Source organism: Ranitomeya variabilis, chromosome 1 (assembly GCF_051348905.1).
Source record: "Ranitomeya variabilis isolate aRanVar5 chromosome 1, aRanVar5.hap1, whole genome shotgun sequence".
Taxonomy (NCBI): domain Eukaryota; kingdom Metazoa; phylum Chordata; class Amphibia; order Anura; family Dendrobatidae; genus Ranitomeya; species Ranitomeya variabilis.
In genome coordinates, this window is record NC_135232.1 from 269,684,194 (window position 1) to 269,708,830 (window position 24,637).

General features: G+C 45.6%; 1 protein-coding gene across 4 annotated transcripts in view; it reads left to right on the forward strand.

Moving 5' to 3' along the window:
• Positions 1-24,637, forward strand: part of MED15 (mediator complex subunit 15) — an 89,704-nt gene that overhangs the window by 1,227 nt on the left and 63,840 nt on the right. For 2 of the 4 annotated variants that reach the window (XM_077293524.1, XM_077293514.1), the window contains exons 2-5: positions 15,108-15,195; positions 16,885-16,936; positions 21,848-21,877; positions 21,962-22,174. In XM_077293524.1, the coding sequence (XP_077149639.1) occupies positions 15,108-15,195; positions 16,885-16,936; positions 21,848-21,877; positions 21,962-22,174 (383 nt within the window). The remainder of the gene's footprint in view (positions 1-15,107; positions 15,196-16,884; positions 16,937-21,847; positions 21,878-21,961; positions 22,175-24,637) is intronic. The other 2 variants (XM_077293531.1, XM_077293539.1) reach the window with 1 other exon arrangement.

The window sequence follows — 24,637 nt, forward strand, 5'->3', positions numbered from 1 at the left end:
TGTCTGGTCGGTGACAGTTTTTACCAAGGCAGCTCACCGTAACGTGACCAACAATACCGTCTGACAGCGCACTCAAAAATGGCTCCTTGGACAAAAAAATGTTTTTTTTTTTTTTGTCGCTATACTTTGCTGCGTAATTTTTTTGATTGAGCGTAGAAATTTTAAAGCAAACAAGAAACACATTCCTCCTTCTGCTTCTTCTTGGTGTGCTACTACCTTATACAATATTAATTTTCTGACCCAGTGAGTAGGTATGTGGCTGGCTCCATTGGAATAAGCACTCATTCTCTTCCTTGCAGCGTAAGTTGGAGCTTGATAACCCATCTTTTGTCTCATTTTTAGAAACGTCCCTAGCATTGGTTCCACTACCAAATCGCTATAATGCCAAACATGTAGACTAGAGGGGTCTGGCTAATGTACATTATGCCGCCACACATCATAATTGTCAGAGGAGGACCAATGTGACACTCCCTCATGTAGGTCTCTTCATGGTGTTGCCCATGTTGTCTGTAGACCAGTCTCCATTGTTGCGTCCAATATGAAAGAGAGACTCATCGCTGAGGAGGATAGACCTTGGTTCCAGCCTCCATTGTCATCTTGCTCTGTACTATAATAACGTTTGAGAGTCGAGGCGTGGGGTCAGTGAAGCGCCCATAGCTGGACGTCTGACTCGCAGCCAAATGTTGTGCAAATGCCCTCTGATGGTTTGTGTAGACACTGTTAAATGACTTGGGCCACGTGCACACGTTGAGTATTTGGTCAGTATTTGTAAGCCAAAACCAGGAGTGGAACAATTAGAGGAAAAGTATAATAGAAACATATGCACCACTTCTGGATTTATCACCCACTCCTGGTTTTGGCTTACAGATACTGAGGTAAAAAAATCACCAAATACTCAGCGTGTGCATGTGGCCTTAGGGCTCATTCTCACTTGCGAGAAATACGTCAGTCTCGCAGGTTAAAACCCGGCACTCCAGAGCGGAGTGTGCAGCTCCATGTATTGCTGTGCGGCCGCACGCTCCGCTCTGGAGTGCCGGCGCCAGAGGAAGGTTTTAACCTGCGGGACTTGGACGTATTTCTCCCAAGTGGGAAGGAGCCCTTAGGCTTGGTATCAATGTGATGTCTAATTTCATTGGACCATTTGTACGGCCATTTTTCCCAAGTGTACCAGGATCCGTTTTCAACATGACAACGCCATTCTGAATATTGCTTCTGCTATGAGCTGCCTGTATGGCCTAAACATTCCACCATGGCCTGCGGCGTCTCCAGGCTTGCGTCCAATCGAGCACATCTTGACGTCATTGGTCAGCAATTGTACAGGGAGCTGCCAGCACTGGATTTGGATAATTTGTGTTCCTAACTGCATTCAGTGTGGCAGAACATTCCTCAGAGAACCATTAACCCCTTTCCGACACTGGGCGTAATAGTATGCCGATGCCGGACTCCCCCCTGTTTGGTGCCGGCTCCGGTGCTGAGCCTGCACATTTCTGGGCACATGACAGCTGATCTATACAGCTGACATGTGCCCGCAACAGCCACGGATGGAATCACGATCCACCCACGGCTGTTAACTAGTTATATGTCAATCTCTGAATGTGGCATTTAACTCGAGCTTACCGGAAACTCTCTGCTAATCCTGCCCATCGTTAACCCCGTCACATGATCGCGGGTCAGCAATGGGTCGACATGACAACCAGAAGTCTCCAGCAGACCTCTATGGTTGTCATAGCCAGATTGCCATTAGATCCACCGTGGTCGGCTCTCATAGCAAGTGAGCATTTTTGCTACACACAAGCGATCTGATCATCACCTCTTTGTAGTAGAGGAAATCAATGTACTGCAGCTTCCAGTTTCCCATGGAGACTATTGACGCATGCAAAAAGTAAAAATCAAAAAAATATAAATGTTCAAAATCTCCCCATTCAAAATAAAAGTAAAATATACACATTTGGTTACGTTCAGAATCGAACGTTGCGTTTCCCATAGGTTTACATTGTACTGTAAACGCATGGGAAACTGCTGCGAATCCGCAGCTGCAGAAACGCTGCGGATCCGCAGCAAAATCCGCCTTAAGGTTTTTTCTCTAGTAGCCTTCCACGACAGCCACCAGGAGGTTGTCTCCATACCCTAATGGGGGACAGGAAGCACGAGAGGTTAAAAGCCCCTCCCATTAACCAGTGTCTTTCCTGTCCCCCATGGGGCATGGAGAGGTTTCTGGTGCGCTGCAGCGGCGGCTCTGAGCAGTGTACCTGGTTTTTTTCTTATGATGCCGGGCACTAATGGTCGGGTCCCTCGGGGCTTCCTCCTGCGCTGTGCCTCCCGTCTCCTCCGGATTCTGGGACCGCGTTCCCGGTCCTCCTGCGTCCTCTTGCGGGGACAAAGCTGGCCGGTGTGTGCCCATCCCGGAGGCCTCCCTGAGCTCTCCGGCGTCTCCCCCTCCTGATGCACGCTGTTCGGCGACCCGGAAGTCAGGTGATCCTCCACTTCCGGGTCGGCGCTCCTGCACAGGAGCGATACAGGCCAGATCTGTGGATTACCGAACGGCGTGCGAGGCACGCTGCATCCTCGCACGCCTGCCTGGGACTACGGAGGGGGAGGGGCGGCGAAGTGCCTCGCGCTGGTGCAGGCTTATTTTCTATATAAGCTGCGAAGACGTCTCAGGTAAGCTGCTGTAAGCATGGATTCGTCTTGCCCTGCAGCTGCAGAGCCCAACGCTCCTCAAGCCCTAGTAAGTGTGGCAGAGATGGGTCCCATTCACAGGTAGTTCCTTATACACCTTCTTACACTGCTCTCTCTCTCTTTGCAGGCAGTGAAGTCTGGCCCTAAAAACATTTCCAAGCGCAAATGTGCTACCTGTAATGTAAAAATGCCGCTAGATTGGGAGAAAAAGCTGTGCCAGCCGTGTACAGATAAAATTGTCCGGGCGGAACACCCTTCATTAATTGAGGAGATCCGCTCCCTGGTTAGGCAGGAGGTTCAGTCCTCTCTGGCCACGCACGCCCCTCCTGCACCACCGCCACCATCCTCCCCTGGTCCATCACTCCCCAAAAAGAGGAAAATCCAGGAGTATTCTGAGTCAGTCTGAGGGATCTTATACGTCCTCTTCTGTCAAATGGGAGGATGTGTTACCCCATAAATCTGCGGAAATTAGAAAATATCTTTCTCTATCCCCATGATGGCACCACGGAGAGAGGGGTCCGCCCCCAGGGACAGGAAACCTACAGGTGAAAAAGGGCGTACCTCTCTCCCACATCAGTTGGTTTCCTGTCCCTGACGGGGAACCTACAGCACGTACCTGAAGGATTCTTCGTGGAGTTCCAGGGGCTGATGCAGTCGACTTTCTAACAGGGGGCGCCCTGTTACGGCTGGATCAAGCGGTTTTTTCCTCTCTTTTTTCTCCCTTTCCTGAAGCACCACCACAGGGGTCGGCGGGCCTCATGGGTGAGTGGAGGAAGGCAGTGAAAGGATCCAGTCTGCCTTCCATGAAAAAAAAAAAAAAAAAGAGAGGGGGGGTAAGGAGCAGGTGACGGCGGTCACCGGAGGACTCTTAATGATAATATGGAGGTAGCGGCGGCTATCTTTCCATAAAAGGCCAAGTAAGACGGGCCAGAGGACACCGGCGTAATTACCGGTAAATCGGTGTGGGCGTCGGTAATGGAGCGCTGGTGCGTTCACTGGCGCCATCATCGCGAAAACGCAGCGCTACTGCGCGCGCGCCGGCGTCCCAGTACATTCATTCCCTCATGTGAAGCTGGCAGAGAACCGGAAGTTGGGCAAGGGGGTCCCCTGGTCACTACCAACAGAGAAAATCCTAACGACCGATGCAAGCCCCTGGGGGTGGGGTGCTCACATAGACGGTCAGGTGACACAAGGGAACTGGAACAAAAATCAGGAGCTAACCTCATCAAATATGAAAGAACTGCTAGCGGTAAAACTCGCCCTAATACACTTCCAAAACATCATCCGCTCCCACCACGTAAAAGTCTTTTCGGACAATCAGGTAGTGGTAGCATACCTAAACCACCAAGGGGGCACCAGGTCACAAACACTGATGGAAGAAACCCGGTCTATCTTCTACATTGCAGAACACAATCTGAAGTCCCTAACAGCCCTTTACATAAAGGGTTCAGAAAACCAGACCGCAGACTTCCTCAGCAGAACACGCTTGAGACAGGGGGAGTGGGAGCTGAAACAGTCGGTATTCAACCAAATAGTGAAACGTTGGGGAGAGCCAGAAATAGACCTATTTGCGGACTTTCAGAATCGGAAAGTGAGGAAGTTCTGCTCAATCGACCCCCGGGGAGGGCCAGTAGCTCTGGACGCTCTCACAGTCCCCTGGAACTATCGCCTCTCCTACGCGTTCCCTCCAATATCCCTCATTCCCCTAGTCTTGAGGAAAATTCGGGAGGAGGGAGCAACAGTGATAATCATAGCTCCATTCTGGCCTCGCAGGATATGGTTTTCTTGGCTGAGAAAGATGTCCTTAGACAGTCCGTGGGTTCTACCAGACACGCAAAATCTGTTATCCCAGGGCCCAGTGTGTCACCCCAATGTGAAAAGCCTACATATGACAGCCTGGCTTTTGAAAGGAAGCTATTAAGCAGCAAAGGGTTTTCATCCAACCTGGTGTCCACATTACTACAGAGTAGGAAACCCGTAACCACCAAAATATACGGCAAAGTGTGGAAAAAATTCATGTCTGTATCAGGGGTTGACCCAGGGGGGGAAATCCCAATAGATAAGATTCTCGAATTCCTGCAAAAGGGTTTGGAAAAAGGGCTAGCTACGAGTACTCTAAAAGTTCAGGTAGCAGCCTTGGGAGCACTATATAATTATGATCTAGCCAGAAACCGATGGATCGTGAGATTCATCAAAGCCTCGGGTAGATTAAAACCGGTTCCTTTGCATAATGCCCCTCCATGGGATCTAAACCTTGTTCTAAATGCACTAACCAAATCTCCTTTTGAGCCCTTGGCAGACGCACCCCTAAAGATTCTATCTTTAAAAACAACACTCTTAGTGGCCCTAACCTCAGCCCGTCGCGTTAGTGACATACAAGCATTGTCCGCGGGCCCTCCCTTCACTCAAATTCTTGAGGACAGAGTCATTCTAAAAACGGACCCGGCTTACCTCCCAAAAGTCGCTTCTCAATTTCACAGGACACAAGAGGTCTCCCTGCCCTCATTCTGTCCCAACCCCAAGAATGAGGGAGAAAAAACACTACATACCCTTGATGTTAGGAGGTGCCTACTCCAATACTTGTCAGCCACTAGAGAGTGCAGGAAGGATAGGGCTCTGTTTGTCTGCTTCCAGGGTCCACGGAAGGGACAGAAAGCGTCAAAAGCTACGCTAGCGAGGTGGATAAGAGATGCCATCGCCCTATCCTACTCTTCCAGCGGGACGGCCATCCCGGAGAATATAAAAGCGCACTCGACCAGAGCAGTGGCATCATCCTGGGCGGAAAGAGCGGGCGCTTCAATACAACAGATATGTAGAGCGGCCACTTGGTCTTCCCAGTCTACATTTTTCAGACACTACCGCTTAGACTTGACCTCCTCTGATCTTACCTTTGGTCGAAGGGTTCTAGAGGCAGTGGTCCCTCCCTAAAAAATTACAATCTATGTAAATCTCTCCGTGGTGCCATCATGGGGATAGAGAAAATCGTAGTTACTTACCGATAACGGTATTTCTCTGATCCCATGATGGCACCCGTATATTCCCTCCCTTTTCACACACAGGTGTGCACACTATAATGTATAGTTAGTTACCTTTAGTCACGGTGCATCTGTTAAGTAAAAAATTGTTAAGTTTAATTTGTGTAAATATCAAATTGCAGCTGAAGTTCTGTATAAGGCTCTGTTAACCAACTGATGTGGGAGAGAGGTACGCCCTTTTTCACCTGTAGGTTTCCTGTCCCTGGGGGCGGACCCCTCTCTCCGTGGTGCCATCATGGGATCAGAGAAATACCGTTATCGGTAAGTAACTACGATTTTTTTCCTCTGAATACATTGAGGAATTGGTATCTGCAGTGAGGAACACTATGGGGCTAAAAGAGGAATCAGTTCCTCAGTCTATACAGGACGAACTTTTTGGTATACCTACTGAAAAACATCCTGGGTTTCCCGTCCATAAAAGCATAATAGACATGATCAATAGTGAATGGGAATTGCCGGAGAAACGTCTAACAACTCCTCCAGACTTCAAACATCGGTTTCCTCTTGATGAGGACACAATAAAATGGAACATTCCAAAAATTGATGTTCAGGTGGCTAGAGTGGCTAAAAAAACGGCTTTGCCGTTCGAAGATTCCTCCCAGTTGAAGGACCCCTTAGATAGAAAGATTGAGAGTCTTCTCAAAAAATCCTGGGAGACGTCTACCTCAGCCCTCAGATTCAACATCGCATCCACCTGTGTGGCCCGCTCCCTCTTCCGCTGGATAGAAGAGCTAGAAAACCACATCTCTCAGGGTACCCCGAGAGAAGAGGTTCTGGACTCCCTGCCTATTTTGCACAGAGCGACTGGTTTCCTCGCGGACGCCTCACTAGAATCTATCCGGGTGGCGGCCAGGTCCTTGGTCCAGACAAATTCAGCCAGAAGAGCTCTCTGGTTAAAAATGTGGAGCGGAGATGTCACTTCCAAAATAAAACTATGTTCTATTCCCTTTAAAGGTGACTATGTGTTTGGGCCCTCATTAGATGACATCTTAGAGAAAGCCACAGACAGAAAAAAAACTCTTCCTGAACAGAGGCCTCCCAGGAAGCGTTTTTTTCGAGCCTCCCAGTCCCAGCCCTCCCAAGGTAGAGGAAAAGGGAAAACCGGGAGGTGGAGTTATGCTAAGGGGAAGCCTAAAAACATCCTTATTCCCCAGCAAGCTCAACAAGAAAAGCAATGACTCCGATCCGGTGGGGGGGAGGCTTTCGAACTTCGCTCACAGTTGGCAGAATATCTCCAACAGCCCCTGGGTGGTCAGTGTTATACAACAGGGGCTTCTGATAGAGTTCGATGCACCTCCCCCCAGGATCGTAAGAGTCACCTCCCCGTCATCTCGGGAGACTCAGAAACTGATGATGGCTGGAATTCAGGACTTGCTAGACTCGAGAGCTATCTCCCCGGTCCCGGTGAACGAGCAAGGGAAAGGGCACTATTCCCGTATCTTCATAATAAAAAAGCCTTCCGGGCAATCTCGGATTATAATAAATCTGAAAGCTCTCAGCAAAGTTATAACTTACCGCAAGTTCAACATGGAGTCAGTAAAAACAGCCATCCCTCTAATAGCTCCTCAATCATATATGGCAACAATAGACCTCAAGGATGCCTATTTCCATATTCCAATGCATCCTCATCACAGAAAATATTTAAGATTTGCGGTCCAATTCAATCAAAAAATCTTACATTTCCAATACAATGTTCTCCCCTTCGGGATCTCCTCAGCCCCAAGGGTGTTTTCCAGAGTCATGGCGGAAGCAGTAGCCCATATCAGGAGCCAAGACATCGCTATAGTGCCATACTTGGACGACCTTCTAATAATTGGTCCTTCCGCCGAAATTCTCAATCAGAGAATTTCCAAAACTCTAAACATTTTACAAAATTTGGGTTGGATACCAAATCTAAAAAAGTCTCAGCTGTCGCCATCAAAGGTGAGGAAATTCCTCGGGGTCCTCTTGGATTCAGAGAATCAGAAATCTTTCCTACCAGAGGAACACCGAATAAACCTGATTTCCAAAGTCTCAGACTTCAGAAAACAACGTTCTCTGACTCTACGGACCGCAATGTCTCTCCTGGGGTCGATGACGGCCTGTATACAATCAGTCCGGTGGGCTCAGAGCCACTCAAGAGTACTGCAGGCACACATCTTAGGGAACTGGAACGGGAATCCAAATTCCCTGAACAGGAGAGTGTACACTCCTGGGAAGGTAAAGGTCTCGTTAACCTGGTGGGCGACACAATTAAACCTGCTAAAAGGAGTAGACTGGGTACAAGATCCTCTAATCACGGTGACAACGGATGCCAGTCAGAAAGGTTGGGGAGCAGTTGTGTCGCAGATCCCATTCCAGGGTCACTGGAACCAAAGAGAAAGTTCCAGTTCCTCCAACTCCAGAGAATTGATGGCAGTGGAGAGGGCCCTCCTGGCGGCCAGCAGTCTCATTATAGGTCAACATGTCAGAATTTATTCGGACAATATGACGATTGTTGCGCATCTAAAACACCAGGGAAGTCCAAAGTTCAACCAGCTGAGAGCAATATCAAACAGAATATTTTGCTGGGCAGAGAAACATCTCCTCTCACTATCGGCAATACACCTCAGAGGGTCAGTGAACATTCATGCAGATCTCCTAAGTCGTCACGACTTACATCCAGGAGAGTGGAGCCTGAAGGCGGACATTTTCAGAATGTTGACAGACAGATGGGGACTTCCCGATATAGACCTTCTAGCATCAAGTCACAATGCACAGGTCGAGAACTACTTCTCCCTGAACCCCAAAGACAGGTCTCAAGGAGTAGACGCCTTCGCTCACACATGGAGGTTTCATCTAGCGTACGCATTCCCTCCAATACCGTTACTGGCGAAGACCCTCCGGAAGATCCGGGACGATCAAGTCCAAACTATCTTAGTAGCGCTGACATGGCCGAAAAGAAGCTGGTACCACCTCATAAAGGAACTGAAGGTGGATGGTCCAGTTTTTCTTCAAGCAGAAGATCTTCTCCGCCAGGGCCCCTTTTATCATCCGGAACCACAAAGGTTCAATCTGGCAGCTTGGCTATTGAAGCCCAGGTACTAAGGGCTAAAGGCCTTTCGCAGTCGGTAATTTCTACCCTACAGAAGTCTAGAAAACCTATCACCAACGCCATATATGGAAGAATCTGGAATAAATTCTCATCGTGGTGTAACCCTCATAATCCTGACCCTTTCCATCCTAATATCTCCCAGATATTAGATTTTTTACAAAAAGGTTTGGAGTTAGGGCTGAAGCCAAGTACCTTGAAAGTCCCAAGTGTCAGCCTTGAGCTCTGTCTTCGATCAAGACCTTGCAAATCATCGGTGGATAAAAAGGTTTATGGTCGCAGCATCAAGGCATTGTCCAAGAAAACAAATTTTTGTACCATCATGGGACTTGAACATAGTTCTAAAGGGCCTTATGGCTCCTCCGTTTGAGCCATTGTCATCTTGTTCCTCGCAACTTCTGTCCTGCAAAGCGGCCTTCTTGGTTGCAATTTCTACTGCAAGACGAGTGGGAGAAATACAAGCCCTTTCAGTTAGATAGCCTTATCTTACCATAAGAGATGACTCCATCGTGTTCCGGCCTGATCCATGCTTTCTCCCGAAGGTAGTGTCAGAATTTCATCGATCACAGGATATAGTCCTCCCATCGTTCTGTCACAATCCTTCAAATCCGGAGGAACACAGATTTCATACTTTGGATGTACGACGTATAGTGTTGTACTATTTGGAACATACTAATACGTTCAGGATTGACAAAAATCTCTTCGTTCATCTTTCTGGCAAAAACAAGGGCAAGAAGGTAGCGAAGAGTACCATCGCCAACTGGATAAAGAAAGCCATTACTGAAGCATACCTAACTCAGAATATTGCTATTCCTGCGGGCCTAAAAGCTCATTCCACCAGATCTACGTCTGTCTCTTGGGCTGAAAGGGCTGGTGCTTCAACAGAGCAGATTTGCAGGGCAGCAACATGGTCTTCCTTGCACACTTTTACTAAGCATTACAGATTGGACTTCTGGTCCAACCGGGATCTTGCCTTTGGCCGAAAGGTTCTTCAGGCTGTAGTTCTCCCCCCCCCCCCCCCCCCCAGATACAGAATTGGTTGGCATTCCTCCTGGTGGCTGTCGTGGAAGGCTACTAGAGAAAATAGAATTATTCTTACCGTTAATTCGGTTTCTAGGAGCCTTCCACGACAGCATTAATTCCCTCCCGATGTTCTTAGGATACATTTTTTTCTGAGAACCTAAAAGGTAACCGGTGCTATGGGTTCAGTTGTAAGTCACTGGTTAATGGGAGGTGGGAGGGGCTTTTAACCTCTCGTGCTTCCTGTCCCCCATTAGGGTATGGAGACAACCTCCTGGTGGCTGTCGTGGAAGGCTCCTAGAAACCGAATTAACGGTAAGAATAATTCTATTTTTTTGGTCGCTGCTACATTACAGTAAAATGCAATAACTGGCGATCAAAAGATCGTATATGCACCAAAATGGTATCAATAAAATGTCAGCTCAGCATGCAAAAATACGCTCACCCAGCTCAAGATCTCGTAAAATGGCGCCTTTTTTTTTTTTTAACCAAATTTTGGATTCTTTTTCACCACGTACGGTATTTTTCCGACCATAAGACGCACCTTTTTTCCTCCAAATTTGGGAGGAAAGTGTGGGTGCGTCTTATAGTCAGAATGTAGTGTGGGGGGGGGGGGGCAGTAGTGGGATCGCACTGTGATCCCACTTGCAGGAGGCAGAAAAATGTCCCGGCTGCCTAGAATCCAGTGCTAGGGAAACCACATGGTCCCGATGATTAAAGTGCAGTGAATATTCATTAGCCGCTTCCCCGCCCACTTGTCAGCTGAGCAGTGAGCAGCCATTGAATAGTCCTTCACTGAAGCACACATGGTTTCCTCAGCGCCAGATTCCTGCAGCAGCTGTAGAGATCTGTGTCCGGTGGAGGAGGGGGCAGCAGCAGGGGCCAGGGGAGACAAGATTGCTGCATACCTGCCTGGCTGTGCTGGATTCTGAGGCATAAGGACCTGTGTGATGTCATGAAGAGGGCTTGCTGGAGCATCACATGACGGCACAGTGCCCTCCCTCTTCTGATGTCATCACAGGTCCTTCAGATTCCCCACTAGAATCTGCAAGCTTCCTCTTATGACCTGTGCTGTGAAGAGGCAACAATAGGGAGGGCTCTGTGTGTAGTCATGGGATGCTCCAGCTTTTTACCTCACCACAGTGTGGCTGGCTGCCACAATTAAGAGGTTAGTCTTTACAACACACAATACAGCACTCTGCCACTCCTGTGGTGAACTACAACTCCCAGCATGCCATTGGATCTGCAGTGAGTTATAGTTCTCCCAAAGGGATCTTAAAACAGCACTCCTGTGTTATTTTTCAGTGCTGGAGTGGTGCTTTCAATATAAGCCCTGTGCCCCCATTCTTATACTCACCCTCCAGCGTCTTCATATAGTAATTTACAGACACTACACTGGTCCCGTAGCTCCATCTTCTACCCGCAGCTTCCAACATAATAACATACTATTATATATAATAACACCACATATAATAGTATGTTATTAAATTTTACCAAATTTTTATTTTTTTTTGCTCCAAATATTTTTTTCCCTATTTTCCACCTCTAAAACCTGGGTGCGTCTTGTAGTCCGGTGCATCTTACGGTCCGAAAAATATGGTAAATAAAAGAGAACCTAGACATGTTTGGTGTCTACGAACTCGTAAAGACCAGGAGAATCATAATGGCTGGGCAATTTAAGCATTTAGTGAATATGGTTAAAAAAAAAAAAGCCAAACTGTGGAATTGCACTTTTTTTTTTGCAATTTCACCGCACTTGGAATTTTTTTTCCCATTTTTCAGTACACGATATGTACACAAAGTCGTGAGTTGGTGTGGATATTTCTGCACTTGGCACTTATTCTGGACAATAAATCCAGTTGCTTTGAAAATGTTCTAATTTTTTTTTTTCGTTCCTGTGATTTCCATCATTACACAACTTTTTCTTCTTGGCGTTGCAATTCAGTGCTGAGTAGTGTAGTTTTTCTTTTTGTAGCTACTTCTAATTTTGCCTTACAATTTGTAATGAATCGCGAAAAAACGGACTGAATTGAAAGTCTTCTATGGAAGCCCGTTGGCAAATGCCATACATAGAAGATTAAGGAAGTTAAACACTTTGCATGGGTAGTTTTTTTTTATTTTAATAAATTGACTCTTACAGGGTGTGGAGAAACGTGGTCAGTGGGTGCTCTCGTCCGCTGGCCCGGCTGTCTTTAGCAAGACTGCATGGACCACGGCTCATACCATTGAATGCCCGCTCTATCTCCCCGTGGGCAATACACTACACAGACAACACAGGGTTAAGGTAAAACAGTGTGGCAATACTTTATTGAACCACAACACACAATAGCAAACCGAACAATCCCACCAATTACCCCAAGATGGTTCACATTACAGGGCCTCACCCTTCCGCTGACTCGCCGAGATAATGGTAGATGTTACGTCCGAGCTCCCAGGGTCGCTACTCCATCTGTGGATGCACGCAGAGAGGAGGTAATGACAAGCATAGGGAGATATCCGAGAGCAGTCCTGTGTCCGACAGACCCTTGGCTAAGATCCTGAAGAGTCTTTACAAGGTCCAAAGCCAGTTGACATGATTTCAGAGCTCCCAGGGTCGCTACTTCATCTGTGGATGCACACAAAGAAGAGGTAACGACAAGCATAGGGAGATGACCAAGAACTGTCCATAGAGTCCATACAAGGTCCAAAGCCAGTTGACACGAGAGTCACCACCTGGCTTATCTGACCATGTCCATGGAACCAGGCGACCAGCGGGTCCCAAACCTGGCTTTCTCCAAACATATCCATGGTTCAGAGATGGTTACTGGATCAGATCTGTGTCCTTCCAACCGGAGCCGAAAACCGCTAGGTTGTTTCCTATAGAATCATAGATCAGTGTCCCTTGTGATGGTGCCATGATGAATTGGCTGCAGTCCTTTCTCTTGTCTGTTGGGTGGTTTGCAGAATGTCTGGCTGGTAGCTCTGTGTTACTTCAGTCTCCCAGGATGTGATCTGAGTCTTTTTATACCCAAGGCATGTAAGCTATTAGAATTACCCAGGGTCCTTCAGTCCAACATCAAGTTAAGGTAAACAATGGTGATGGGATCAAGGTAGCACTATTAGCATATCAGCACACATCAATAAACAAAGCTTAACACACTCTATGTACAGTCACTATTACAGACTAAGGCCATGTGCACACGTTAAGTATTTTTTGCTTTTTTTCGCGTTTTTTCGCTATAAAAACGTGATAAAAACGCGGAAAAAACGCTTACATATGCCTCCCATTATTTTAAGTGTATTCCGCATTTTTTGTGCAAATGTAGCCTTTTTTTCCGCGAAAAAAATCGCATCGCGGAAAAAAAAGCAACATGTTCATTAAAATGCGGAATTGCAGGGGATTCCACACACCTAGGAGTCCATTGATCTGCTTACTTCCCGCACGGGGCTGTGCCCACGATGCGGGAAGTAAGCAGATTATGTGCGGTTGGTACCCAGGGTGGAGGAGAGGAGACTCTCCTCCACGCACTGGGCACCATATAATTGGTAAAAAAATAAGAATTAAAATAAAAAACAGTCCTATACTCACCCTCGATGTCTTCCCGCCTCCACTGCATGCTGTCGCTTCGGTTCCTGTAGCTGATGTGCGGCGAAGGACCTTGCCGATGACGTCACTGTCCTGTGATTGGTCGTGAGCGGTCATGTGACCGCTCACGTGACCGTGACATCACGGAAGGTCCTGTGCGCACAGACCAGCTATAGGAAGAGGAACGGACGCCGGTGAGGAGATGTCTGGGTGAGTATAAGCATTTTTTTATTTTTTTTATTATTTTTAAACATTCTATCTTTTACTATAGATGCTGCATAAGCTGCATCTATAGTAAAAAGTTGGTCACACTTGTCAAACGCTATGTTTGACAAGTGTGACCAACCTGTCAGTCAGTTTTCCAAGCGATGCTACAGATCGCTTGGAAAACTTTAGCATTCTGCAAGCTAATTACGCTTGCAGAATGCTAAAAAAACGCGAAAAAAACGGAAAAAAAACGCAAAAAAAAAAAAAATGCGGATTTCTTGCAGAAAATTTCCGGTTTTCTTCAGGAAATTTCTGCAAGAAATCCGCAACATGTGCACATACCCTTACACAGTATGTTAGATAGTATATCAGTTGGCAAGTCTGTCTTCTTGACCCACCAGACATAAACACTTAAATTCACAAGCCAATATACAGATAAAAAGCCAGTTCTTTTGGTTTGCAAAAACATGGTTGTCTGGGAAATTAAGATACAATCTGTTTTCTTCACACATGGTATTCCAGCACCCCCTCACATGTACAGCTACCGGGTGGAATGCATGAACGATTAGCCGGTATCGGGGCTCCTGTCTTGCTCATTAGAGTAAGACCAGTGGCATGATGCTTGTCAATTACGCGCGCATCCTGAGAGATTACCTGTAGTCATGTCATCGGTGTCACTCACCTTCTGATCCGGAAATGAGTTTCACTGGGACACCCATTTAAATCTTTAAGGGACACTAAGTTGATTCAATCAAATTGGCTTCAGCTTAAAACTATGGGACAAATCTCTTCCTTGGTCCTCAAAGGATTTTTAATGTAACAGTGTAGGCCAAAGTATTTTCAAGTTTTAGGATATCTGCACACAAGACTAATCCCCTGTGAAATGTCAATTTTCCCTTCTCATGACTTCCTGGGCTCTCACCAGGGAAACTACTACTCTGCCTTACATAACGCTGTCATACAAGCAATGGGAGCATTGGGGTGGGGTATTTAGTAATAAACTCCCTTTCAACCAGCATAGGATAAACATCTGGCCCCATCCACATCAGATTATCAATGGATTCCCAGTAATTAAGGTAGGACTTACACTATTGTTGTCATAGTGTATATTGGCTTTTACATTATTGCTGTGTACAGCCAGTTCGAAAGCTCGGCCTCCATAAGTTATTGTTTGTGAGCTCTGACTACAAGCTGCATCCTGTGGAGGCTGACAAGATCAGGAAAAGTCAGTGACCTCTAAGATTGGGAATTTAAATGGAACTGTGTGCAAAGCTTGAAAAAATGTTTTCTCGAAAGCTCCTGATTGAAGAACATCAATGTTGCATCTCTAGACCCTGAAAGATTAGTATGCAGAGCAGCACTGGGTGGCTCCTCTACAGCAAAGTGACTGGTACAGTGCTACCGTGTCACTGCCATCAAAATGAGATGACAGAGTATTTCTACCTGGTTGATGTTCACATTCAGAAAATGATTCCTCTAGAAGTACAGATGATTTTTACCTTTTAATGAATGGTTTTACCTTGCCTTCCAGTGAAGAAGCTATGCGCAAAGCTGGAGTAGCTCACAACAAGTCTAGCAAGGATATGGAGAACCATGTTTTCCTGAAAGCCAAGTCCCGGGTAAGTTTCTCCTTGCTTTCACTCGCTATGTAGGAAAATATTCTAACGCACAAACTGTTAAATTTTGCCTTGACTCAGATTGATCTCTTCACTCTGAAGTATTACACCTTTTCTGTGAGGTAAAACATTTGCTTACTGTCTTTACACCTGTTTTACCTCACAGAAAGCAGCTGCTGTCATCCTTTCTGTGCACTCTGTTTTTTGCTTCCACCCCAGGAGCTGGGGTATGATGTCCCTGTACGGTCAGACACTGCCATTGCACAGTACACAGCATGCATATAGCCTGAGATTCCCCTCTGGCTGTATTTACAGCGGTGTAACTTCTGAATAATTGGATGGGTGGGTTTGACCACACCTCATCAAACACATGCCCCATGCATTTTGTCAAAATTGACACCTTGATAAAAAACGCCAAACATTTTTTAACATTTGTAGGTTGTTTTTTTTTCCCCCCAGATAACGTTAGAAAACTCCTTCATGAATCAGGCCCATATGTGGTTTTAAGAAGAGAAAAAAAATGTCCTCAATAATGGACACCTGCTTTTGAGCCAGCACTTTTGGTGGTTCAAGGCTAAGGTCACAATACTGTATTTTTGGTCCGAATGTTGTCTGTGGACAATGTGACCTTCCATGAAGAGCCCTTGGATCAGTATTATTCAATCAGGTTGTTCAAGTAACTTTTATTTATTTTTTTATGGACTAATGTCCTCTTCCATGTTTTGGATGAGACTTGCCTATTTAAGTCTATGGGCGCACAAAAAATAGTACATCCCATACAGATCAACCAAATAATATCAGATTTTTACAGATACATTGCTACTGCTGTATAATAAACGCCATACTGATGACAGTACAGGTGAAAAATTGGATTTTAACTATTGCCTCTCATTGGGGGACACAGGAACCATGGGTGTATGCTGCTGCCACTAGGAGGCTGACACTTTTATTTATTTTTATATGGTTGCATGAACTTAGCATACAAGTGAGCTCATTATGGTCCAACCTTGTGCACATGCCACTGAAAGAAATTCAATAAGATTTTTCACCCATGCATCCCTTGTTCTATCCTAATTTTAATGGGCCCACAGTAGTGAGAAGATTGATCCTGGTGCTGTTTTTTGAGGCTTGTCCAGAAACTGTGGTTAACTAACTAAACAGGAGGCCCCAGATGTGGATCTCTGATTTTGTAATTTTAAATGGGGGAATATTGCTGTAAACACAGACCTGATGTACTGACAAAGACAGATCTTGTAGACTAAAGTCTCTCGTTGCGGCTGATGGTTCCTGCAAAGTTGTTGGTTAATTTTTGTACTTTTAGAGTTTGTGCATACGGCGTAGTTTTCATGTGGGTACGCTCCTTAGACAATGGCAGTATACAACTGAAATGACGCTTCAGGAAAAGCACAGCTGCTATTTAAATGAAGCCTAGTCTGCTACACTCGGGTATCAGGGATTCCGTTGTGGGGTCCACATACCCTCACAATGTAGATTACTTTCACATCAAATCTGTTTCTATTGATCATCCTCAAACAGATGGTGTTCTTTTGTTTTACAACCATAAAACAGTCAGTAAAGGAGAGAGGAAATGTTATATAGCGACAGTATAAACAAAAAAAAAAAAAAAAGGTTTGAGGTTACATTGAACATTCGCTGTGAATTTTTCCTAATTGCCGCTCTTCTTGATTACAGGAGGAGTATCTGTCTTTGGTGGCCAGACTGATCATTCACTTTCGAGATATTCGTAAGTCACTGTCTAGATTGTGATGAAACTATTTTAAATGTTACCAGAAAAGTTCTTAGGCCTCATTCACGTATGTTTTTTATTTTTAATTTTTCGGTGTCTGTATGAAAACATAACTTGATGTGTCAATTTGACCCTCTCTGCATAAATCTACTTCCATGGGTCTGCAAAATGTTTATGCACAGTGACCCGATGCAACTGCAAAGTCATTACAAAAGTGAAAGTGTCACAATATACGCTGTTCAGTCCTATTGAAAAACAATATACCATATATACCCGAGTATAAGCTGATCTCCCCCCTAATTTTGCATCAAAAAACTGGGAAAACTTATTGACTCGAGTATAAGCCTAGGGTGGAAAATGCAGCAGCTACCGGTAAATGTCAAAAAATAAAAAATAAATAAAAGATACCAATAAAAGTAAAATTAATTGAGACATTAGTAGGTTAAGTGTTTTTGAATATTCATATTGAATCAGGAGCCCCATATAATGCTCTATACAGTTCATGATGGGCTCCATAAGATGCTCCATATTAGAATATGCCCCATATAATGCTGCACAAATGCTGATTATGGCCCCATAAGATGCTCCATATAAAAATGTGCTCCATATAAAAATGTGCCCCATATAATGCTCCATACAGTTCATTGTGGCCCCATAGATGCTCCATATAACAATGTGCCACATGTAATGCTGCTGCTGCAATAAAAAAAAAGACATACTCCCCTCTAGTCGCTGCTCCTCAGCGTCCCGTCTCTCCGCACTTAGTGTTCAGGCAGAGGGCAGCGTGCACACTAATACGTCATCGAGCCCTCTGACCTGAGCAGTCACTGCAGAGGACGCGGAAGACGGAGTGGTGGTGGAACGAGGGAAGGTAAATATGAAATGCTCACCTGCTGCGGTCCCTGGCAGCTTCTCCCGGACAGATGGTCTCCGGCACCGGCAGCTTCTTCCTCTTTTCAGCGGTCACTGGTATCGCTCATTACAGTAATGAATATGCGGCTCCACCCCTATGGGAGTGGAGTCCATATTCATTACTTTAATGAGCGGTACCATGTGACCGCTGAACTGGAGAAGCTGCCGGAGCCAGAGACCACGGGACATGCAGGAACCGCGTCAGGAGCGCCAGGAGCAGTTGAGTATATGACCGTCGTCCCTCACCCGCCGACTATGACTCGAGTATAAGCAGAGAGGGGCAGGTTCAGCTCATTATTTATTTATTTTATTTTTGGGGGGGCTGAAAATCTCGGCTTGTATTTGAGTATATACGGTAATTGGCCTGAACTATATACAGGGTATATTTGCACGCCGTGAAAGATAAACAGCTTCTCGTTTTGGATGTGTAGTCATGGTGTCTCTCCAAGTCTTAGGCCATGTTCACACGTTCCTGATTTCCCTGCTGTTTTTCTGCACTAAAAACCGCAGCTCTTGGCAGAAAACGCAGGTGCGGTTTTTGGTGCGTTTTTTGATGCGGTTTTTTATGCAGTTTTCTCTGCAGATTGTCTGTGTTTGACACAAATAAAGCTTTAACTGCAGTGGGGAAAAAAAAAAAAAAAGAAATGTCATTTCCTTGTCCAACCCTTTTCTTCTTCCATCCTCCATTTTGGGACTAAACACCAAAATGAGTGGACGTGTTTTGAATGACAGCGCTCCGCAGAGTGCTGAGCGTAGGCCAGATCACAGCCCGCGGATCCAGCTCTATCCAGCTATTTAAGTGCCACGTATTTAAGGCTACGTTCACATTTGCGTTGTGCGCCGCAGCGTCGGCGACGCAACGCACAACGCAAACAAAAACGCATGCACAACGCTGCGTTTTGCGACGCATGCGTCCTTTTTTTTGGTTGGTTTTGGACGCAGTAAAAATGCAACTTGCTGCGTCCTCTGCGCCCGGACGCGTGCGCCGCAGTGACACATGCGTCGCAAAACGCAAGTGCAACGCATGTCCATGCGCCCCCATGTTAAATATAGGGGCGCATGACGCATGCGGCGACGCTGCGGCGCAGACCGCAAATGTGAACGTAGACTCAGTGCCACGTATTTCAGTGCCACGTATTTCAGTGCCACGTATTTCAGTGCCACGTATTTCAGTGCCACGTATTTCAGTGCCACGTATTTCAGTGCCACGTATTTCAGTGCCACGTATTTCAGTGCCACGTATTTCAGTGCCACGTATTTCAGTGCCACGTATTTCAGTGCCACGTATTTCAGTGCCACGTATTTCAGTGCCACGTATTTCAGTGCCACGTATTTCAGTGCCACGTATTTCAGTGCCACGTATTTCAGTGCCACGTATTTCAGTGCCACGTATCACGTATTTAAGTGCCACGTATTTCAGTTGCACGTATTTTTGCTATTGTAAGGTGGCATTAATCCCGGTTAATAATTGAGGTGTCAATAAGACGCCTATCCATTATTAATGCTATTAAAATGATCAAAAAAAATATAGGGGGACCCCCCCCAAAAAAAAAAAAAAAAATGACATAGGGTCCCCCTATATTTTTAGGCCAGAAAGGCTAGGCAGACTGCTGCGGGTCAATATTTGTGGCCTGGGAAGGGGTTAAAATACCCATGGCTGTTCCCAGGCCATGAATATGAAGCCCACAGCTGTCTGCGTAGCCTTTCTGGCTCAGAAATAAAGGGAGAGCCTCCCCCCCAAAAAAAGTGTTGGGGTCCCCCTATATTTTTAGGCCAGAAAGGCTACGCAGACAGCCGTGGGCTTATATTCATAGCCTAGGTAAGGGGCCATGGATATTTGCCCCCTTCCCCCCCCGGCTACAAATATAAGCCCGCAGCCGCCCCAGAAAAGGCGCATCAAAATGATGTGCCAATTCCGGCACTTAGCCCCTCTCTTCCCACTCCCTGTAGCGGTGGGATATGGGGTAATGAGGGGTTAATGCCACCTTGCTAATGTAAGGTGGCATTAAGCCCGGTTAATAATGGAGAGGCGTCAATAAGACGCCTATCCATTATTAATCCAATGAAAGGGTTAAAAAAAACCACAAACACTAGAAGAAAAATATTTTAATGAAATAAAGACACACACTTTTTGACCATATTTTATTGTACGCTCAATCCGTACTGAAGACCCTCGACCTGAAAAAGACGCAAAATAAAAAAACAAATTCATACTCCCTGGCCCTGTCTGCAGAAATCCATCGAGGGTCCCACGAAGATCTTCCATGGAGAACAGACACATCCAGAGATATGTCTGCTCTCCACGGCTGCAGCAACACACTGACAGGAGCCATAGTTCCTGTCGGTGTGTCACTGCGCATGCGCGAGCGTGTTTACCGGCGGTCATTGACCCCGGCACTCTCGCTTAACGGCAGTGCTGCGTGGGAAAGTTCAACGCAGCTGTACTGCCGTTAACCGAGACGCCGGAGCCATTGAACTCCGGAACAGTACGCGATACACTGCTAGGAGCTTCGCTCCTGGCAGTGTATCGCCGGAGAGCAGCCGATCGGCGTGGGACACTCGTTTTATGGATTCTGCGGACAGGGAGTATGAATTTGATTTTTTATTTTGGGATTTTTTCTAGGGGATCGAGGGCTTCGCCTACCAGTGTGCTGTTGGTGAGTATATACTCTGTGTTATATGTTGTATGTACTGTGTGTCATGTATGTGTATTGTGTGTGTTTTGTGTAACTTTACAACTGTGCTAAGTCGCCGGACACAGGGACAACTCTCCCATCCTAATACCGGATGGGAGTAGTAGTCCCATACGGCGACTTGGCACAATGGTGGCACTAGCGTCGCATGGCCCAAGCACTTCTGCCCACATACTTCCGCCCGCTTCCCCGCACTTCCTGCTGCAGCGGTTTCTCCACCCATAACTGCAATAAAACCCGCAGATATATTTTTGATCTGCGGGTTTGACCTCACAATGGAGGTCTATGGGTGCAGAACCGCTGCAGTTCCGCACAAAGAAGTGACATGGTCCTTCTTTTTTACCGCAGCTATTCAGCGCGGCTTTTTTAGTGAATTTCAGGATCATGTGCACAGCGTTTCCTGTTTTCCATAGGGTTACATTGTACTGTACCCTGCATGGAAAACAGCTGCGGACCCGCAGCGGCAAAATCGCTGCGGTTCCGCGGTAAAAAACTCATTGTGTGAACATGGCCTTACACCTCAACAGGCCCTTGGTTATCCTGTGTAGGTGCAATCCTCTCTACCTCTCCAACTTGGCAACCTGGCCTCCTGATGAGCCATTGATTTGGTGAAACGCGTCGAAGTGTAAGAATTGGAGACACACTATGATTACACATCCAAAACGATAAGTTGTTTATCCTTCACGATGTGCAAATATACCATGTATAGAATACTGCTCAAGCGGTCTAGACTAGTGAATTATCTGTAGCATTTATAGCGGGGAACATTAGGGCAAGTGAGGCTCAGCCACCACTGAGGGAGCGCCAAATCCCGTTACTATAGGATGCCAACCTCCACTTCTAGGCAGGGGTTCGCCTAGCTGAATTTCCAGGGTAAAAATAGTGCGTTTATATTGTGATATGACCTGGGATATTTATTTATTCTAACAAATTGATAAATGATATCAGCATTATAGATTATCTTTATTCTGGCTACCGATAGCATTTGGTTGGTGTCTCTACAATATTAGAGACTGCTATATAGAGTGGAGTCAATACAAGTATCAACCAGATATCTATTAATTGTTTACTAGCACGGTGCCCAGGGTTAAGTGTTAATTTTAAAGTATATTCAATAAATTCATGTTTTTAAAGGGTTGTTTTTTTTTTTTTATGTAAACTGTTGGATTCGCCTCTTTGGGGAAAAAAATAAATAAATAAAAAATTATTTTCTTATATACCTACAAAAAGTACAGGTGTTCCATCAGACTTAATACCGTACACCAGAAGATCTTGTCATTTTTCACTTGTACTTTCCTTACAGTAAACAAGAAGGCTCAGGCATCTGCCAGTGGTAAGATATAATTTTTTTGTGTCTTAGATATATTTAGGTAAATGCTGCAGTTTATAGTTCATTAATGTTTTTACCCTCCAATAGATCCAATGAATGCCTTACAGACATTAACAGGCACAGCTCCTGTAGGTGTACAAGGGATGGCCATGGGGGTCCGTCCGCCTGGTGCTCAAATGGGAGGTATTAGTGGGTTGCCACAAATTGCCCAACAGATGAGTCTTCCTGGTCAGCCACAGCCTGGGACTTCTGGAATGGCACCACATGGTATAACTGGAGTGTCAACTGGAAACCAGCCTAGTAAGTACCTTTTTATAGCTGTATGAATAATGAATTCTGTGATAAATGCTTCCATCCTGCTGTTTTTGGGGTGCAAGCAGTCTCATTTTAGGGTCAATAAAGATGTTGTTCACATCTATGTTGAAGGTTCTGGAGGTACAGACTGAGCTATAATTAAATGCACTGCAATGAAAATAAATCTGTTTGCATTGCTACTTATATAGGACTTTGCACCAGGTCAGAGCTCAGTTATTGCTCTTATTTAAGTAGGATATCTGCGGAGACACCATCACGTGTTTCTCAACGCAAGCAGTGAATAGCCAGGCCTTTCCCCGGGAAGGAACAACCACGGGAAGGGCAGCATCCAATAAAGGAAAACATCCAATACAGGAAAACCACCTATGCCAAGCATGGTATCCATCCACAGACAGCTGTTTCGAAGTGTTTGCCCCTCATCAGTGTGGAGTAGGAATCTGGCTATTAGGAGCAGTGCCTAGTAAAAGGCTGTAAAGGAACAGATGATTTGCCTCGGGGAGACCAAAACATCCAACACCGCGGAGACACCATCACGTGTTTCTCAACGCAGTGATCCAGAACACTGCCCCCATCCCTTATGTTCCTTCCCGGGGAAAGGCCTGGCTATTCACTGCTTGCGTTGAGAAACACGTGATGGTGTCTCCGCAGATATCCTACATGCATTTGCATATTTCCCATAAGGGATGGGGGCAGTGTTCTGGATCACTGCGATGAGAAACACGTGATGGTGTCTCCGCGGTGTTGGATGTTTTGGTCTCCCCGAGGCCAATCATCTGTTTCTTTATTGCTCTTATTTAAGTCTTGTTGCGCCCCTAAGTATTAACTTTTTTTTTTTTTTTTTCTTTATATCTGGCATATGGTTCTAGGGATATGGGCCTCCATTATTTAATGCTAAATTTTGTGGTTTCTATGAATAGGATGTTACTCACACAATAATGATGCAGAACAACCTAAATGCACCCCCAGAGTATCCTCTCCTAATTTTTAAGACAATAAAAATTAGAACAAGCAAAAAGGTTCATATCTATATATGGCGGATTTAGAAACAAAAAACAAAGTACCGTTTACTCGGGAGAAGCAGAAATAAAATGAGAGCAAACACTATTCTCTGTAACATGCCCTTATTGGAATTTGGCGTTTTGTATAGCTACAGTCATGGCCAAAATTTTTGAGAATGACACAAATTATATTTTCACATGATCTGCTGCCCTCTGGTTTTTATTAGTGTTTGTCTGATGTTTATATCACATACAGAAATATAATTACAATCATATTATGAGTACCAATAGGTTATATTGACATTTAGAATGAGTTAATGCAGCAAGTCAATATTTTCAGTGTTGACCCTTCAAGACCTCTGCAATTCTCCCTGGCATGCTCTCAATCAACTTCTGGACCAAATCCTGACTGATAGCAGTCCATTCTTGCATAATCAATGCTTGCATTTTGCCAGAATTTGTTGGTTTTTGTTTGTCCACCCGTCTCTTGATGATTGACCACAAGTTCTCAATGGGATTAAGATCTGGGGAGTTTCCAGGCCATGGACCCAAAATCTCTGTTTTGTTCCATGAGCCATTTAGTTATCACCTCTGCTTTATGGCAATGTGCACCATCATGCTGGAAAAGGCATTGTTGGGCGCCAAACTGCTCTTGGACGGTTGGGAGAAGTTGCTCTTGGAGGACATTCTGCTACCATTCTTTATTCATGGCTGTGTTTTTAGGCAAGACTGTGAGTGAGCCGATTCCCTTGCCTGAGAAGCAACCCCACACATGAATGGTTTCAGGATGCTTTACAGTTGGCATGAGACAAGACTGGTGGTAGCGCTCACCTCTTCTTCTCCCAATAAGCTGTTTTCCAGATGTTCCAAACAATCGAAAAGGGGATTCATCAGAGAAAATGACTTTGCCCCAGTCCTCAGCAGTCTACTCCTTGTACCTTTTGCAGAATATCAGTCGGTCCCTGATGTTTTTTCTGGAGAGAAGTGGCTTCTTTGCTGCCCTCCTTGAAACCAGGCCTTGCTCAAAGAGTCTCCGCCTCACAGTGCGTGCAGAAGCACTCACACCAGCCTGCTGCCATTCCTGAGCAAGCTCGGCACTGCTGGTAGTCCGATCCCGCAGCTGAAACAGTTTTAAGATACGGTCCTGGCCCTTGCTGGTCTTTTTTGGGCGCCCTGGAGCCTTTTTGACAACAATGGAAGCTCTCTCCTTGAAGTTCTTGATGATGCGATAGATTGTTGACTGAGGTGCAATCTTTGTAGCTGCGATACTCTGCCCTGTTAGGCCATTTTTGTGCAGTGCAATGATGGCTGCACGTGTTTCTTTAGAGATAACCATGGTTAACTGAAGAGAAACAATGATACCAAGCACCACCCTCCCTTTAAAGTGTCCAGTGATGTTATTCTTACTTAATCATGACTGATTGATCGCCAGCCCTTTCCTCATCAACAC